This window comes from Falco cherrug, chromosome 17 (assembly GCF_023634085.1).
Source record: "Falco cherrug isolate bFalChe1 chromosome 17, bFalChe1.pri, whole genome shotgun sequence".
Classification (NCBI taxonomy): Eukaryota; Metazoa; Chordata; class Aves; order Falconiformes; family Falconidae; genus Falco; species Falco cherrug.
The window spans coordinates 4,388,098-4,407,373 of record NC_073713.1 but is presented as its reverse complement, the minus strand read 5'-3'; the positions used below and the strand labels follow the sequence as shown (position 1 = coordinate 4,407,373).

At 47.1% G+C, this 19,276-nt stretch overlaps 1 protein-coding gene across 1 annotated transcript in view; it reads left to right on the top strand.

Moving 5' to 3' along the window:
- The window catches only part of BARX2 (BARX homeobox 2), a 35,145-nt gene extending 16,248 nt beyond the window's left edge, over positions 1 to 18,897 (top strand). Inside the window, exons 2-4 of the mRNA XM_005437607.3 lie at positions 14,374 to 14,671; positions 17,263 to 17,347; positions 18,625 to 18,897. Of these exons, the coding sequence (XP_005437664.3) occupies positions 14,374 to 14,671; positions 17,263 to 17,347; positions 18,625 to 18,876 (635 nt within the window). The 3' untranslated portion in view covers positions 18,877 to 18,897. The remainder of the gene's footprint in view (positions 1 to 14,373; positions 14,672 to 17,262; positions 17,348 to 18,624) is intronic.
- Positions 18,898 to 19,276: the final 379 nt, after the last annotated feature.

Genomic DNA, 19,276 nt, shown 5'->3' with positions numbered 1-19,276 from the left:
CTCATTTAGCACTCAGAATTTCAAAGATCCCTCGTAACTATTGTGCATTGATGAGCAAAGCAAACCAATTCAGCTTGATGGGTCAGTAGTGTTGGTTGCTTTTCATATATATATATGAATAATATTTCATATATATATATTTCATATAGCAGTTAAATGCCAATAATTGCCCAGCTTCTCTGGACAGGTTATCTAACAATTCCAGGTGGGATATGGCCCTCATTTCAAGGCTTAATGAAGACACCGGCAATGTAAAGAATCTGTCACGTTTGTGGGGAGAGCATGGAAATGCCAAATCAAAGATGACTTTCATCCCAGCAGTGCCACATAAAAGAGTCTGGTAATGATGGTGTTTGGGAAATATAAAAAATATTATCTGCAGACTTACTTAGATCACCATCGTGTGAAAATTGGCAGCCAAGGCTGATCTTTGGCAGAATATCTTTCCTGGTTTAAAAAAACTTTTTGTCTAAAAAAAAAAAAAAAAAAGAGAGAGAAAAAAAGGTTGAAAAAGTTATTTTGGCTTGAAAAAACCACGCGCTGCATATGTGCCTTTTATTGGCCGAGTTCCCGTGGAAACATCGCTGGTTGCACAATAACAGGATACATACATTGCTTCAATATTAGCATATATATTAATGGCACATCAAGGAATTTCATAATCGTGTGACACAAGAGTTCTCCATGCAGTGCTCATGCAGTCTATTAATGGGAAATGTCTTCAGCAGGCTGTGAGATAACACCTCTGCCTCCCCTTGTGGCTTCCGATCGAGTCCTTCCAACATGCAACAACCCTGCGTGGTAGGTATCGTCACCCCCATTTTCCATGTGGGGGAAGCAGAAGTCCAGTGAGTGCCAGGGACTTGGCTGAGGTTGCACATTAAGGCAGCAGCAGGGTTGGAAACACGATGCCTCATGTCCTCTTTCGCCCAAAATCTACCTCTCGATGAACCAAACTTTGTTCATTTGGTCCTTTATGGGGCAAGTGAGAGTAAAGGAGACAATATTCCCGTCAGCCTGGAGTTGTTGCTCGTGCTAGCAGGAGCTGTGCACCCACACAGGTGTGGAGGGGAGAAGGGGCTGCCTTGGCTTTTGTGTATCAGCTTTGATGCTTGGTATTTAAATGACATTATCGAGTCACAGGTGTACCTGTGGAACACAGCGATGCTGCATTCCTCGGTGCCGTAGGAGAATGGGAGGTAAATAGATGTGCTGATGGAAACCAGAGATGGGTGATAACCAAAGCTTTGACTCAAAGTCCTCCAAACCGTGGGGCGAGGGAGGGTCTCCCATTTGGATCCCTGAATCAGAGCGTTTCTAGGGATGTATGTGTAGTTCTAGGTCGGAGCTGTTGGAAACAGGTGTCCTTCTAACATTTCTGTTCGTAATGGCATTAATTCACAATGAAAGCCAGCAGAATTTCAGCACTGCAGAAACCTAATTCAGTTCTTTATGATTAATTAGGGCCTCTCTCCGCCCTAAGTCTGATCTGTATTTGTCTGGAGCTGCGAAAACAGTGTCTCCTTGGCTGGCTGCCTATCAGAACAGAAAAAATCCCAGCACACTAATGTCTGACAGGAGTAAGGGCTCGTATTCTTTGGAGATCAGGACAGCTAGAGCTCACCAACTGGAATTTCTGGCTTATCCTTCTACCAGTGCTGTGGGACAGTCAGCCTGGTAGCTGGGAAAACTTGTCATCACTTTTCTGACACGTAAGTGGTTGCATGCCTCCAAAGTGCTTTGCAACTCTGAGGTTGACATTTTTGTCATGGAACCACTTATTCTGGGTGTGTTCGTTTTGAGACCGCCCATCCTTGAGACGTTTTTCAGCTTGCTTTTTAAGATTAAGAATTTCAACAGGAGTGAAACTGTTTTGTGCTTCAGCTGAAAAAAAAACAGACCACCACCCACCCTGAAATGAATGGGCTGGGTCTCAGCTACTGTAGGTCAGTGGTGTTGATGTTGGGGGCTGTGCACGTTTGTACAGGCTGAAGATCTGGTGCAGATCGTACACCTTGGTGTAGGGTGGACTGAGCTGATGTTTGGCATCTTTCTAGGTCCTTCTCCACTGAGAAGCTGGCTGTTCTGCTTGTTGCTTGCTTCTGTTTCCCTGCTACAGACCAGCCCCATAGCTGCCTTGTCTGCTCTGCTTGTGTTTTCACCCACTGGCTGTACACTGCAGTGCAAATACATGTGTAATGCTGCAGTCTGACATGTTCTTTCCATGATGTCTGTAGTAGTGAATGCAGCTTTCCGTGTCCTCGCTCACTCCTGGGCCACGGGGCAGGCTAATTAACTACAGATGTTGAAGTGAGTGGAATATCGGGTTTTGCCTGGAGACTGGGGGTGTAACAATGTGAGCATCCTGCCTCCCCACATCCATACTGGATCGTCACGGCTGCAGGTAGAGGCAGCGATGAAGCTGTATGACTGAGGGTTCTTGCGACATCTTCAGCTCATGACTAACCTTCTATCATGTAGACAGTCCTGAAGTCAAGGAAACTGCTTTGGGAATGAAGTTGCCAGCACTGATTTTTAGCAACGTTGCAGAATGGTTTGCAGTGAAAGGTTTCTATAAACTGGAATTTCAGCTGTTCGGTTTCCCCCACCCCCCCTTCCAAAAAGTAAAAGCTTAGCTGTCCTTGATTCATTCTGTTTGGGTTAAGACTCAATCCGTGGGGTGACATGGCTATGCTGTTACTTGATGTGGAGGGAATAAAAATAGCTGTGCCCAGTGCCAGTGGAAGCTGTGACATTGTCTTTGTCAGCTTACTCAACCAAAAAGGCCAGCTTTGGAGGAAACCCTTATTCCAGGGTGCTCCACATTCTGATAACAGGGTTTCAGCTTCCTGGAGTAATCCTGTGATGTGCATTATGCTCTAGCTTTATTCCCTGTGCGTGTCTCTCCTCCTTACCCCAGCCGCAAGAGCTGGGTTAAGATTGCTGATCTAATTGGCAAACACAAAGGATAGACAGGCTGTGAACAAAACCTGCTCGTCTATCGTTTGCATCCTTCTAAATTGCATTGTTTGTGCAGCTGTTCAGACAAATCGTCCGGAGAGTTTATTTTTGTCCATAGAGGAAACAGAGATGAGTTTTCTTTCTGTTAAGGCAGATGCAATATCAAAGAATCAGATATGCAGCTCAGAGAGACCAACCTGTCTGCTAAACATGTCCCGATGGGGGCAAGATTATTAATAAAGCAACCCTTGAGATGATAAGTCATAATTAAAAGAGGCAAAGACTTTGCCGAGATGTGACAGGTCTCTTTCAGGTTAACACTGGTACTTGCTGAAGTCTCCCTTTCATTTCAGCGTGGAGGAAAAGAGGGGGATGTCTGTGTATTTTAAACACTGATCTACTATTCTCCCGAGAAGAAAAAAGCGTCTTCCAAAAGATCCATCAGGCAAAATTTACAGTCTGGTGTTTGGGAACAATTGAACTCTCTCTCTTCCCATGTGTCACTCACCAGGGTGTTTTAGAGGCTCAAAGCAGGAAGAGGTGGTGATATTTATGGGAAGCTTTTTGCTGGAGCTCGCACAAGGGTGGGCTTGAGAAACCTGAAGAGTGCTTTTGTGTGCCTGGCTAGTCAGCTGTCCCAGGCTGGTGTTTGCTTATGGATGTTGTGATAATAATTAACAGAGCAGGAAGTAAAGGACTGATTGATTTATGCACGCATGGCATTATGTGTTTGAACTTGGACAGAAACTATGAAGTCCTGAGAGAAGGCAGATTTATTTATCAAATGTGTAAGGACATAAGAATGGTCATAATGTGTCAGTCTAAAAGTCCATATAGACTTGTATCTTGGACGGTGGCCAGTAAGAGATACTTAGGGAGCAGTGTAAAGAACAGAATGTGACTTATCCTTCCATTAAACTGTACCCTCTCAGTTCTGATGAGCTGTTTCTCGATCCAAGTCCAAATCTCACTCCTTGACCAGTGACACCATCTGGACGGAGGATGGGATTTGGCCTGCTGTGTTTCTCCCCCGCGTCCCAAGATGTCTGGTCATCTGGCTGTCAGCAGCAAAGCAGAAACTTGTTGCAACTTAAGGCTGGACACCCTGAGAGCTGTGTCATCTTGGTGCAGTGTTTCTCCTCCAGCCCCAATAGACAAGACCAGAGACTGCCTGAAAATCCACTCCTTCTAGCTATTTGATTCTGTAATCTTTTTGGCAACTTTGCTTGCTAAGCCTGGGTCCAGTGGGTGATGAGCTCTAGAGCCGGGTCTTATCCTTGGTAATGGAGGAGACATTTGGCTGAAGTATCTAACATGACTTAGTTCAAAAGAAAGAGCTTCAAATTGAAGTTGGCTTAATGGAGCCAGCATCCCTTGACGCAGATGCGGTAAATGAGCTGGTGGCTTGTATCCCAGTAACTTCCCTGCACTGACTGAGTGCTGGCGTTTATGGAGATGTTTGTGTTTGTTTCCCTGGGACTAATGTGGCCTGATCTTAAAACTCCCTCTGAGTCCAAACAGTGAAGGGCCTGGAATGGAGCTTTGTGTCCCAACCCACCCTCCATGTGGAGCTCTTTCCAGTCGGGATGGCCTTGGGCCCACATATCCCCATAGAAGATATGAGATCTGCTTGGGTTCAGGGCGCCTCCTTTTCCCACTGAGCAGGATTTAAAGGGATCATCTGCTAAAGATGAGGAATCTTGGACAGGATCGCGTTTCTGTAGCCTCAGACAAAGAGCAGGACCTCTCGGAGCCGTGCTCAGTTTGCCTGAAGACTGTGGATTTGGGCTGGGGGGGGGGGGGGCTCCATTCCAAAACACAAGTTGCTGTTGGAATATGTGAAGCAGAATAATTCAGAATAGAAAAGTGGCGTGTGTTCTTCGGATTCGTTCTCCACTGGTCAAGCCAGAGTGCTGTTACATCTGCTACAAAGGGTTTCTTGAGCGCTGGCCAAATAGATCCTTTAAATGCGTCTTTAAAATAAATAAATGAAAAAAAAAATCTTCTTATAGAGAAATTTTCTCCTTCACTGAGGATCTGACAAGGTCCTGGCATGCTCCCCTGTGTGACAGACAGCCTGGAAGAAAGGCGGCTGTGTGCAAGGAGAACAGTCTATAGGTGCTTGCTTAAATCTTTCGGACAATTGAGAAGAAGCTGGGCAGCTCGGCGTTGCTGCCGGGTGACAGCAGGAGACGTCGGCGGGGTGACTAGCCCTGGGAGAGCAGCTCCACCGGCTCTTCCGACGCTGTGTTCAACGTGCATCCCCATCTCCTCCAACAAAGCCGGCTCGTTATAATGGTTAGCGCCAACCCTGCCAGAAGAACCCTGGTGCCATCCTGCAGGGATCTGGCACCCATGGAGACACTGATGCTGGAGGTGAATTTTTGGATTGTGTTTATAAGATAGGGCTGGATGTGGGGCAATTATCTGTCTAAGGCAGGGTATTACACGTCTGCCTGTGGCGGCGGGGAGGGAGACGAGTTCTCATTCAGGGAGGCTCTCGGGCTCATCATTTGTTCGAGAGCAATTACTTACGGTGTGTATGGTGCCTTAAACATGTAAAAAAGCACAACATAAATATCAAATGTCATTATTAAGTGAGGATTAATTATCTTTCTGGTTTGTTTTTGTGAAGGCCTCCGGCATGCGTGCCTCAGATGCATTCAAACTTATTAATTACTGTTATTATGTAGAAGTTATACTGAAACATTATGTTGATAAATTGCTAATGGGGACAGGCTTGAAACGGAAAACCGGAATCTCACAGCTCCAAGCGCTGAGGAAATTTCACTCATGGCTTTGAAATCAGGCTGAACTCACCTACAGCTCCAAGTGCCCCACGGCTTGAGAACCGCAGCTGAAGCTTGTGTCCAGCTCCGCTCACCCCTGGGTAGCTGGACAGGTAGCTGCATGATGAGGGTTGCTTTGAGAAAGAGTGCCTTTTAGCTACAATACTTTATATTCATTATTATAAATGTTAATGTTTACAGATGTCAGTGTTTGCCGCTGACTTAGCTGAAAACCCACTGCGTGAAAAAAAAAAAATTAATTGAAGAGAGGAACTTCAAGGTGCTGCTGCTGAAAAGCAAAAAATTTCAAAAAGAAAAGGGACTGTTCTCTAACAGGGAACGTAAAATAGGAATCCTGCGTGAGCCTTAATTTTCCCCACCTAAGAAGCTGCTGTCAAAAATTACCATTTGATGAGACACCACTTTTTTTTCCCCCCACTCACATTTGGCTTATCACAGAAGGTAGAGACTCCTGAAGAACTGACCTTCCGTCAGAATGCCCCAAAAAAAAAAGGATCGTTCTATCAGTGCTAAAATTAGCGGCACTGATTTTCATTTCTTTTCTGTTTTCCTCCTGTGGACACATGGAGGTGAGATCCTGGCCCCACTGAAGCCGATGGGCATTTCGCCATGGGCAGCAGCTGGGTCTGGATTCTTCCATGAGGGAGAAGCCGTTTGCTCCCAAGTTGGCTTTTTGTTGCGTGGCTGAGTTGCATTTAATTTTGCAGGACTCATGGTCCCTGTCAGGCTAATAGGGTTTGTTGAATTGAAGTGGAAATAGAATATGGTGTGAACTGGACCTGCAGTCTTTGACTGAGGAGTGGTTAGACTTTACTCCAAGAAACCTCGCTGCATGCTATTTTGGAGCACCACCAGTGTCTCTTCGTGATCCAGCTCTGCACTTAGATTTCAGGGTTGATTTTCAGGGTTGACTGCTCCGCTTTCCTGTAGCCTCTGTGACACTCACGATTCCCATGGAAGTTTTGGCTCTGTGCATTTGGGCTGAGTCTTAGGACTATTTTTGGAAGCTTTCAAAATGTCCCAGAAGTGCCCTTCAGCTCTGCTCGTCTGCAGAGGCTTTGGCTCTAGCTTAGCTACAACTGGTTTCCACACGTAACTGAAGAAAAAGAGAGCTAGCAGAAAAAGAAACAACAAAACCAACGTCCTTTCCCAGAACAGTGCTAACTTGCGGTTAAGTGACCGAGCTCTTAGGTGCTGAGGTTCTGGAGCAGAGCAATGGCATTGAAGAGCATTCTCAAGCATTCCCAGTTCCAGGACTCCTATTTAATATGTAATAGCCACAGGAAGATGTGATTATAGGGATGAGGTATAGCACTTCTAAAGGGTCCGAGGATCACATGAAGGTTTTCCAGCTGTTTCAGTACTCGGAGAGGGGTTAGGCTCTATAGGAGTAAGACTGGAAGGAATGAGAAGAGAATCAATGAACTGAGTGATACAAAGGGTTCCTGACAAATTACCGGTCAACACCTCTCTGGCCAAGCATTGTTTGACAGGAAAGCTATAAAATTTCAATTCATACATAGGTACCACCTCTGGGCTTGAGGCTCAGCTGACTCGTGCAGGGGACAGCTTGAGGAAGACTCTGCGGCCGTGCCTGGACTTCCAGCCCACTACGAGAGGACACGAGGGGCAGCTAGCTCTGAAAGACCATCTGTGTCAGTGTGTGCAAGGGCTGCACTGTGCAAGTACACCGACTCCTCTCTTGACAACTGTCAAGCTGTCAACACAGCGTTCACAACCTAATTAGCCCACCTCTCTTCAGGCCATAATTAGCTCAGGTGCAGTCGTGCCCTGGCATGGCTGTGCTGCTTGCCATTCTAGAGATGGCTGAGGGATCTGTGCGCAGCACCATGCTGCATAGCGTAAACATCACCCGGGTTGCTTTTTTAACTTGGGATTCAAGTGTTTGTTAGTGACAGCACTCCAGTGGGCAGGGTGTCTAGGAAAGGACTGGCTCTTGGGCTGTTTGCAAGGGGGCTGGGAGGACCTGGTTGTTTCCCTCCAACCTTCTCCGAAGCACTTGTTCCTAAGGGGAAATGAATTTGCCTGGTACATGCACAGACCCATGATGGTTTTCTCTTTCCTTTTGCCTTTATGTCCTTATCAGGGTGCGTGGTGGAGCACAGTGTTGATCTTGGGAAGAACCTGATGCAAGCAGCCTTCTAAGAGTTGGTAATCATAAAGCCGGGCTTAAGGAAAACATGCAGAGTAGATGAGTGCAGTTTTTCTACTTATGCAGTGGCTTAGGTTTTTTGTGTGTTATTGGATAATATAATGCAATTGCAAATAAGTGAGGTATCTTGGTATGGTAGCGCCCGTAAGAACACGATGTAAGCATGAGGAGGAGACGAGAAGGCATCTCGCTGGGGAGGTGTTTGGTTGATGGTAAACTTGGCAGCTCGAGGGTACAGCTCTGCTGGCAAGGGCATGCTCCTTGTCCCACTGCCTCTTGCCTGCTTGCCTTGCCTTGACCGACCGCACGATTGCTTTCATGACAGGTGCACTCAGCAAGAGAGCTGTCAGCATGGCTATGCAACAGTGCAGTGCTGGATGTAGGCTGAGACAAGCCCTGCCAGGTGAGGGAAGGTCGCCTTTCCAGGAAAGACAGGCAGCAGCGCCCAGGGAGACGCTGATCCCGTGCTTGCCAATGCTCAGGATGCTGGGGTGCAGCAAAGAGGAGGCAAGGACATGTCTGGGGGCTGCTCAGATGGAGCAGAGAAGGCCTAAATCCAACGTCAGCAAAAATAGATGGGGTAAGGTCTAACCTGACTTTTACCATCGGCAGGTTTCTGATGGGTGAGAGATGCTGCAGGTCCGTGCGGAGCATGCTGGCTGAGGAAGCTGAGCAGAAGGAGCACAGCCCTTGTGTGAGAGGCACGTGGGGTCCCTGCTCAGCCTGCAGCTGGCTCGAGCAACCAGGAGGCAAAGGAGCCCGTGCTGACCTCAGAGGGTTTCTGTGTCCTGGGGTACATGGTGGGTGTTTGGCTGTTGTCTTTAGCCATCTGGCTCCTGGGCCATGTTGAGTTTCTGGGTTGTACCAGGTCTGTGCTCAGCTCTGGCTCTAGTGGTAAGGTCCAGCCAAGATCCGTGGGAATGGCATGGCTGGCAAATCTCAGCTTTTGGGGGTCTGTGGTGGAAAAAGTAGAAGTAACGCCCTCCCCGCTAATCGAACTGTGTATGGTTCAACTCATTCTCAACGCTTCCTTGCTTCTTTTGCCTTCTTTGCTTCGCTCAGGTCTTGCTTTTTCCTTTCAGTAGGCTGTCCACTCTTTCGGCAAAATGAAGTTCTTCCCTAACTGAACTGCGCTCCTTCTTGGTTCCCTTTTGTTTTGACACTTGGGAGACGACAGATTTATAGACCTTCCTGAGTCATAAGTTCATTTTCTTTTATTATTTACCTTTCACTGCAGCCCATTCTGAGTGAGATTTCATTCTGCCTCCGAGCAGGGCTGACCTGCCAAGAGGAGCTGATCCATAAATCTTTCCTTCCTTTTTCTTTCTTTCCAAAACAGAATTAGCTGAGTTTGCCTAGGAGGAAAACTGTTCTGCCGTTGCCGGCAGTCAAACAGCGCGATTAATTAGTGCTTTCCCTTTTCTCTTCTAGTCTGTGTCTGCTGGGGTTGAAAGTAAGCCAGGGAGGAGAGGGGGAGGAGGAAAAAGAAGGGGAAAAGATTTGTTTGAAGTATTTATTTTTAATTAGAGCTTTTGCAAGGTGATCTGGTGTAGTGGTGGTGTACCTACTGTGTCGCATCCAGTGGTCATAAGAAGTTTGATAGAAACATCCCAGCGGATGAGCAGAGATGACTTGAGGCTGATGAAAAGCAAGCATTCCCAATTCCGTGCACGTAGCCGGGAGCCAGGCTCTGCTGCTTTTCCCCTTGTGTTCACACCTGGAGTAGGAGGGAGCAGGAGTCTGACATGCTGCAGTTACGCCTGAGCTATCAGCTTGTTTTGGCTGGTAAAAAATGACATTCCTGACTGAAACCTTCTGGAGAAAACGGGGTGAATTCTCTGCCCTCCTTCTTGGTGCTGCTGCTGAAAAGCAAAACAAGGGAGGAAAAAAATAATCTTTGGATACATTGACTCATGATACATTCCTAGGACAAGTATTTTACATGGGATTAGGAAACTAGAGTCCAGGGTTCTTCTAGACCTGCGTGCCATGAGTAAGGCGATTCATTTCAAGGTGGCGTGGTCAGAGCGTTGTGCACGTGGCCAATCAAATATTCACTGTACAGCGGATTTAAATAGCAAAACAAAATGATTTCAGATCCTTAGAAAACACTCTACAGATCCAATGTTCTTTTTATTTTTAGCTCATGGTTAGTTTTAGCAACTGAGTGGCCAGATGTTAGCTTTGTGGAGATGGACAGAAATAAGCATTTTCTTGCTGCTTGAAATTGAGGCTATTCAAGTCCATTAAAAAAATAACTACAGGAAAACTTCTGGTGCTTAAGCACCACTCTCTCGGTTGTGTGTGGTATGAAGTATGGATTGGGCTCGTGCTTCCCAAGTATTTGAGAAGTGTTCAGCAACAAAGTGAGCCCGAGACTATCCTAGACTTTGGGGGGATTAGGATGACTCTAATAGATAAAATTGGGACTTTTCTGTATAAAACCACATAGTAAGAGACCGTTGTTCCTATGAGAGCATTGAGACCTCCTGAGTCCTAACCCTGGTGGCTTTACTGTTGGACTGTGCCGCCTCTTGGCTGTTTTGGACAGAAACAGTAGAATGCTTGAGGTGTGTCAGCAGGGCAGCAAACTAATTCCTCATTGTCTGGCTTATGTGGGCTGCTTTTTTTTTTGGTGGGTCCTGATTGGAAAAGGTGCTCGGACAGCAATGCAGGAAAGCATGTGTTCAGCTGGAACTGTTCTGGAAGGCAGGTACGCGAAGGAGGAGTGCTTCATTTCCATTCCTTCCCGTTTGGGGAGACAGAGCGTGTCACAACAGTGCTGAGCAGACAAGAGCTGCTTGCCAGCATTTAATTTGTCGAAGATTAAGAAATTGTTCCCGTTCTTACAATACCATGTCAGTCTAGAAATACCTTTGAACTCTGGGGGATGTGAAATTTAGATCTAGCCTCAGATTTTATAGTGTTTGGAAGCCAAGGCTTTGTCAGGGTGAGGACTGTACAGATGCTTTAAGGGGAGTCATGTTAACAGTGTACCTAGAGACAATGGATTGGTTCAACTTCAGCTGCCTTTGAGCGCTGCGATAACTAGATCCAGAACGGGACACTGAACTTAGGCTTTTTAATTTGTGGTCTGGATGCTAGCTAGTACAATGTAGAGGCTAGCTATTCCTGGTTTATCTGCATTGACTGCTAAAGCATCGCCCCCTTTCTGGCCAGCAATTTCCCACCCCCACCCCACCCCAAATGTCTGCAGCCTTGAACCCCATGTATTTCTGTAAATGCTGTCCTTACTCTATGCCCTAACCATCCTGTGTCCTCATCAGGCTGAGGGCGGAAAGCTGAGAAGTCTTACATACGGCTGGGCTGAACATCAGCAGATGCTTTCGTTATTTACGATGGTTTCTAAAAGCACTGTGGCAACTGTTGGTGTCAAACCATAAGCAAAAGCTTCTCTTATGAGCAGAAATGATAAACAAATATAGGACACTTGGTGTCAACAGCCTCACAAATCTGTTCACCACCTGGAGCTCGAAGCAGCTCAGCAGTTGCAAACCACTACTCGCACAGAAGTAGAGCAGCGGTTTCAGAAGTGCCATAAGTAAATAAGTGTCCTGACGTGGGCACCAAAAATAAGCATGTGCTGAGCTTTTCTGAGCATTTGGCCAGGTCACAGCTGCTGGCTGCTGAACATTTTGGAAAACGTATCCCCTCATTCAGGTGCTCAGCACTTGAAGACATGGACCTGAACATCTCCAATGTCATCTGCTTCTCTAATAAGCAACCACTGTTTTACCCTGCAAAAACAGCTAGGTTCTCGCTGCTGATCTTGGAAGGAGGAAATCAGTTCTTTTATTCCTGATCCTACCAGATTATTAGAAAAATAGCCTAAAGAGACTACTTTCCTCTGTTTGATGGAGGCAGATCTTAAGCTCTGGGACCATTGCATCTAGCTTCCCCCCACTCCAAGCAGTCCCACATGCTGCTACTGGGCCATATGGGAAAGCAAATATCCCTGATTGCTCTGATACCAAATACCTTTTGCTGACCTCCCTTGAAGAGAGTTCCTTGTAAAAATGCTTTTGTCCAGAGGTTTCAGTCACTTGGAGCCTTGCAGGGGTTTCTGAGCTCTGGTGATTTATGACTCCTTAAGTAATCTTGTGGTTTATGGAGAGGCCTGCTGGAAATATACAGGGGTGCAAGGGTAAAAGTATCAATTAACCAGTGATCTGGTGCCAAAAGCCATCCATGTGCAAGGCCAGGAATGGGGTTTCAGGCTATGAGATAAGGCTCCGAGAATGAACCTGCAGGGGAGCAGGAGCTCTGTGACAGGAAGGTTGGAACCAGGACCCCCTAACAGCAAGGCAGAGGTACGTGGGTCCACTCTTTACGGTGTGTAAACTGGGGGGACAGTGTTTGGTCTCCTCATTCGGAGCATTGAATGGGATCCGTGAGGTCTCTTAAAGCGTCTGTGGACAAGAGCTGTGATGTAGAGGAGCAGTTGTGTGGATGGATGAAGTGCCAGGACTGCTGCCAGGTGAGGACCGTCAGTGCACCTCATTGCTCTCCCAGGAGCATCTTCAGTGGTGGAGGTGGCTTCAGGGCTCCTGCGTAGGACTCTTGCAGTGGAGGTGCCCTTCAGGAAGGGAAGAGGGGCTGATTCTTTTGGGCAAATTAGGCTGGAACAGGGGAACTCGTAGGGTCCGTTGGTGGGCTGGCATTGCTTTGGCTGTCCCGTGGTAGCAGAAACTGTAGCGGGCACTGGTGAGGCAGATACAGGAGCAGGATCTGTTTTACCAGCTGCCTACTGTAGCTGCCTGGTGTCAGTGGGTGCATAAATATCAGTGAGGGCAGGATTAGTAGTGTACAGCAAAGGACAGTGCACTCTGTCCTAATTTATGGTCTTTGAATGGCCACTGAGGTTGTAAATCAAGGCAGGATTTCTGCCAGGTTACTCGGTGGTGCTGTAGATCAGCGTGGTCTTCAGCTGGAAGAAAATCCACGGAAAGAAAAGGTAGATAACGCTTTACACGAGCTAAAGGTTGGCTTGGCAATTCTGATCTCGTCTCTCAAGTATCTCCTTGGTGGCTGAAGTGGAATAATTTAAATTTAATGGAAGTATTTTGATTTTTAGTGTTGCAGAGATGTGGAGAAGAAAGCAAGGCTTAAGTTCCAGTCTGTCTAAACCCTGGTCTGTAGTCCGTCTTGCTTAAATCCCAGTCTGTTGAGATTTACAGTGGTTTGGCAATAGTTTTCCAAGCTTGCTGTGTAAGTGACTGGATTTTGCACAATTTGCAGTGGTTGTGGAGAGAAGTGACAATCAACGAGCTGCACCATTCTTTGGTGTACCCTGTGCGCTCTAGCTTACCTGGACCTGATGTATGTGATCGCAACCCTTTGCTCAGAGGAGGAGGGTAAAGAGTACAGGTCATCAGCAGGACAGGCTGGCAGCTCCTTTCTTCCACTGTGAGGAGTTACTCACCGAAATAGACTCATTGAAGTCTGCAGATCATTATTTTCATTAGCGGTGATTCATAAGAAGAGTTTCACAATCAGGCCTGCTGGTGTAATATGTTCCTTTCCATGGCACCATTTATCTAAAGATCTCGGAATACTTTCTGTACATTAAACTTTAATCCATGTTTTACCACCAGTGAAGTAGGTAAGGAGGATTGTTTCAATTCTGCAAATGAGGTAAACTGAGGTACAGAGCAAGAAAGTAATTTGTCCAAGTCCGTGCAGGTGGTTTGCAAAGTTGTAGAGAGTCTGTCTTGCAGCAAACTTACGTTTCCCACGTGTGGTCCCATTTCCCTGGCCCGGACTGGCCCTGACTTGAAAGGACTGGAGCAGAGCTGCTGGTGTTTTTTAAGGCTGGTACCAACTGATAGGTGTAAGATGTAGAGTTAAGAGTCGGTGGAGAACTCTGCTTCCAGTCTGTTCACCCTCGTCTGCCTGCACGGTCAATGGAGTCCGTGTAGACAGCGGAGGATGAAGGTGTGATTCATCTGGCTCAGTTACTTGCTAGAGGATGAGATGAATTGTGACTTGAACTCCGTTGTCTGTGGGTGACTCTGTCAGCTGAACCCTGTCCTAGTGTCCATAGCAAAGCAGAGTTGCACGAACGGGGACAGATTTCATCGTTTGCTTGGAGTCTAATCTAATTAGACCAATTATTTCGATGGTATGTGTTATAATGGCTCCTTAAAAGAAAAATAGACAATGGAAATGCAGACCTTCCTTCCCCTGTGCTGGTGAAATGTGCATCAGGACTGCCAGCCCCAGGACAGCTATGCAGTTTGGTGGAGAAACTGGTCCAGAGAGGGGAGTTGACTTGCTGGTGGTCATTTAACAAGTGAATGGCAGAGCCAGGAAGGGTATTCCATCTCCCTGCTCTCTCCAGTGCTCCCATTACTTGACCTTATTGCCACTGAACTGGCCTTTATCCACCTCTGTTTCCTTCCCTGCCAGGGTCCCCTTCTCTGAGGGCATATCCTCTCATCTCCGTCATCACCAGGCAGCCCTCCGTGGTCCCTCACCTCATCCCAGCTGCCACCAGCTCCCGTGTGCTGCCAGCCCAGACTTCCTCGGGGACTGCGAGCGCAGAGACGCCTGCCAGCGAGACCCATGCCAGCAGCGAGTCAGAGGCAGAGCAGCCCGCACCTCGGTTAAAAAAGCCCCGACGGAGTAGGACCATCTTCACTGAGCTGCAGCTGATGGGCTTGGAGAAGAAATTCCAGAAGCAGAAGTATCTCTCTACCCCTGACAGGTAGGTCGGTCTCTTGCACTAGGAGGACTGATCAGACGGGCTGCTCTAGCCCCGCTCAGCCATTCCCGTACCAAACGCTCCCCAGCTGTAGGGTGCTGCCTTCTGGCTCCGTGGGGATGCCTCTGCTGTTGGCCAAGGACACGGACAGATGACCAGATTCAGTTTCAAGGCTAACTTTGCCTGGGATCGAAGGTGACCTGAACAGATTACATCAATGGAAACGCCACGTGTGTGCTAGCCGGCAGGCGTCCAGGCTCAGAGATAGGCAAGGTACAGAGCAGAAGGCGCTCTGTCTTTTTGCCATTCCTGCTGCACGCTCGAAAAAGGTGGAGCCTGTCTCCTCCTGGGATCTGGTGGTGGATGACTGTGTCTCCGTGGCAGCTGAGAGGTTGGCTATAGCTTCAGCTGGCTGCTGAACTAGCTTTCACCTAGCAAACTTGGGTAGCAGTTCGGTGGGAAGGTGGTGGCCGGTCCGTGAGCTGGGAAAACAGAACCAGGGTTGCAGACAGCTGAAGGCTGCCTTGCCCTCATGAGAGCACAGGTAAGGACCTTGTCTTTGTTGAAGGAAAAGGCAAGTTCTTAGGGACTACTTGGCATGGAATGGAAAAACCAAACTAAGGAGAGGCTTTAGCTTTTTTTTTAAAGGCTTTGAATCCTATTCTGCAAATTTAAATTACAGGGAAAAGACCTGTCCAGTTCCTGTGAAGTTTGTAAACCTAGAGAGGGTTTGAAAGGTACGCCAGACCCTGAAGCCCACAGATGGCAGTGTCCCAGTATTTAAATTAGTGTGCAAGACAGACATGCTCTGCTCGTGCTGCCTGTCACCAAAGCCAAGGATTGCAACTAGACCAAATTTCATGGACGTGGTCAGGCTGTCTTGTACAGTTTTAGAGTTCCTAACGCGCCTGTACTGACTCCTCGCAGCTTCACATAACCAGATGGCTGACGCTGTTGATGAAGCACTTGAGGCTGTTAATTAATTTTATTGTATGACTGTTCCTTGGCTTTGTACATGTTAGAGGCTGAGCGATTCCTGTCCGTGTACCACTTCCCCTCTGTTTGTTTCCTCCAGTTTCCAGGCAATGCTGGTTACGCTGATGTGTGTGGCAAGAGATGGGAACTGGTTGCAGGTAATCAAAGTGTGGTAAGACATGTGCGCTAAGGCGCGAAGAGTTAGTCAAGCAGTGTTTCTCTCTGTCAGCTCATGGCTGGAAACGTGATGGCAAAGCAGTGGATTGTGATCTGCCTTTGCCTCTGCAGCTTTTGGCCTGGACAGAAGATTGTACCACCAGGAGGGCAACCAGGGCAGCACTTGGTTTGTTAGTAGAAAGAGAGTGCAGTACGACAGGATAATGCCTCTGCCAGGTTCTGCTTTTCAAATAACAGTGGGGTATCTCTCAGGCGTTATGTAGTGGCATAGGCAGCAGGCAGACCAAGCCCGTAGATTTAATGTGAATCCAAAGTGTGGGAAAAGCATGAATCCATGAGTGTCAGCTTGAGCACAAAGAGCTGGTGTGAGGTACATAGGTGTTTGTAAATGGAAGAGTGAGTCTGATTGCCCAGGAGCCCAGCTGAAACAAAAGTTTTTATTATGAAGAACTTGGCCTTGACAAATATGTTTCCCCATCCAAAGGCAGGGAAATATTTGCCAAAAAGTTCACACAATCCAGAACACCTTGGAATGTGACTCTGAGGTTGAGCTGTCCCACCTGCAGGACTTGTGTGACTCCGTGGGGCACTTGCCCAGCGTTGTTGAGGATTTCCAACTGTCCGTTGTGCAACTCCATTACAAAACTGCCAGATGTGTGGTGCTGTCACCTGTGGGGAAGGATAAAGAGTTACTCTGAGCTGCATTTGCTTCATATCCTGGGTTTTAATATAGAAATAATGAATGGTATCAGATGAACTTGCATAGGTTGGAGATTTGTGGAGGATGAATCAGGATTATGGGCTGTCTGCCACATATACCCTTAAGCTAAACACGCAAATAATAAATTCGTTTATAAGCCTAAATTGCCTATAATAGCAGAATGCATAAGAAATTAATAGGTTTGGATGTACTACTACTCCATGAGAAATGGGAAAGTAGTATTATTCCCATGATGTAGGTAGTGGAGATGAAATGCGATGCAAAGAGCAGCACTTTCAACTGGTGCTGGGTGTCTTGGTTCTAATGTGTTGGCTTCAGACCCCGTAGACCTGTTTTTCAGGGATGTGTCGTGCCAGTAGTTCCCTCCTTCATAGACAAACGTGGAGCATCAGCCGTCGGAGCGCAGCAGGCTTGTGTTTCAGAGGGGGCAGGCAAACTTCGGCAACTGCTAGGTCACAGAGGAGAAAAGAGAACAGATAGCCTGCAAACACTTAAATATCCTTTCTTCTTCCATAACAGCATATATCTTCACATCCTAAATTCATGGTATTTACCACTTTTGTCTGACCTTTTCTCAAAACAACCCGTTAGAGAGACAAATAGCCATCTTTTCTCACGGTTCCACTGTTGTATGCTCTTACAGTGTTACATTGACTGCGCCTAGCATCTGAGCGCTACTTGTCCTCTGTAAAATTATTTCGATGTCTGTTTGGTTTCCCAGGCTTGACTTAGCCCAGTCGCTGGGGCTGACTCAGCTCCAGGTGAAGACATGGTACCAGAACCGTAGGATGAAGTGGAAGAAAATGGTAAGTGGGTTCGTTACCATTTCCCTGTGGTCCTTAAAAACTGATTTCGAAAGAACAGATTTGGAAGCGGAACGTAGTGTCAGTGACCTGTGACTATTTATACAACTGGGTTTTTTTGTTGTTTTATTCTGGATAACTTTTCATAGAGACATATCTTTTTATAAAACGTTCATACTGCAGTGTGTGGTGGGCTAGAGGGGACCATAGGCAGTAGGAAGAATACAAAGCAAAGAGATGAAAGAAATGAGAACAGAACAGAGGGAAGAACCAAAATATCTCCCTCTGCGTTTTTGGCATTCCTGTGATCCTGATGCTTGTGGGATTAGTTATGTGCATAGACAAAAAAGGTTGTATCGCTCTATGGAAACCAATGCAGTTTTGAGAGCTAGCATCATTCATCGTTGCTTTTCATATCTTCCTTTCACCCCTTTAGCTTCATGGCCCTTTTCCAGTTAAAATGCTTTTAGAAGGGACAACTGTCCAGTAAATCCTGGTGGGAACCACGATGTTGTGACATTCTCCGGTGGAGATGTTTATGTATTCTGATCTGGGAGGTGAGATGCAGTTCTAGACTGTATCTTGGAATGCATGTGACAGCTGCAGAAGTTACTGCCACTTAAAACAAATTTGGGATTAGCTTGGATACCGGTCTTTGGTTGGAAGTAGCTTGTTGCTGCAGTGGTGGTGTGAAGGGAGAGGGAATTAAATGCAGGAACAGACCTGTCTTGCTGACTCCCACCTTCTGCTCAGGTGGGAGGGGTCTCATGCATTTCAATACCGGTGGTACAAAAAACCCCCACCGCAAGACAAAACAACCACCAAAACCAACACACTGACCAACCAAAAAGGCTATTCCAGAAGGCAAAGAGGCTGGAGGAAAGGCAGTCAGAGGGAATCTTAGCGAAGATTTATGACTGTTCTTACTTGGGCTTAGACTAAAGCAAACACTCAGGATAGGAACTGAATTCTGCGTGGAATCTTCTCTGTAGTGTTGAGGACTGTGTGCCTGGGTTGCCCTTGGGCCTCCTGTAGGGACTGACTTAGGAGACCTCCACAGCTCTGGGCGTCCTTGCTGCTAACGATGGCATTTAATTTCATTTACGTGATAAAATGGGTGAACGTGGATGTCCTCCGTGAATGCGGGGCACTTCTGTGAGGCTGAAATGGTGACCAGTGGCGACCAAGCTGAGGTCAAAGCCGAGTTTCATCCTTCTCTAAAGGATGTCTCACAGCAGCGGAGTTCGGATTGATCCTGATGGTTCGTCTCTTTGCTCCAGGTGCTCAAGGGTGGACAGGAAGCTCCAACAAAGCCCAAAGGCCGTCCAAAGAAAAACTCCATTCCCACCTCGGAGGAGATTGAAGCGGAAGAGAAAATGAACAGCCAGGCTCAGAGTCAGGAGCTGGAGGGATCTCAAGCCCCGGAGGAGCCTAAACTGGCAGAGGAGAAGCCAGAAGTCACTTTGGAGACAGAGGAGTCTCCAGAACATATACCAGAGCCCTCCTCGGAGGAGACTACACCATTAAGTTAAAAGGGAAAGAAAGGAGGGAAAAAGAAAAGCAAAAAATAGATAAAAGAGAAAAACCAAAACCAAATATATATATATGTGTATATATATATTTAAATATGTATGTAATTGTGCGTGTGTACATATATATATAAATATATATATATATATGTAGACCTCGTGTATAAGTCTAAAGATTGGTCACTTTGTGCCTTTGGGAATCAGCCATCACGGGCCACGGTGGAACAAGGACATCCCGTGGGAGCGGTGACGACCCGTCCCTCCGGCGGTGTGCGAGCCTTCCCACGGATCGCGGCAGAGGCCTCAGCGTCTTTCCAGAGAAAACCGCGTCTGAAAACCCGTGGCAGCTCCTGGCAAGTGAAGGAGAAGTGCAGGGCTCCTTGCAGGCGGCGGGAGGCAGATG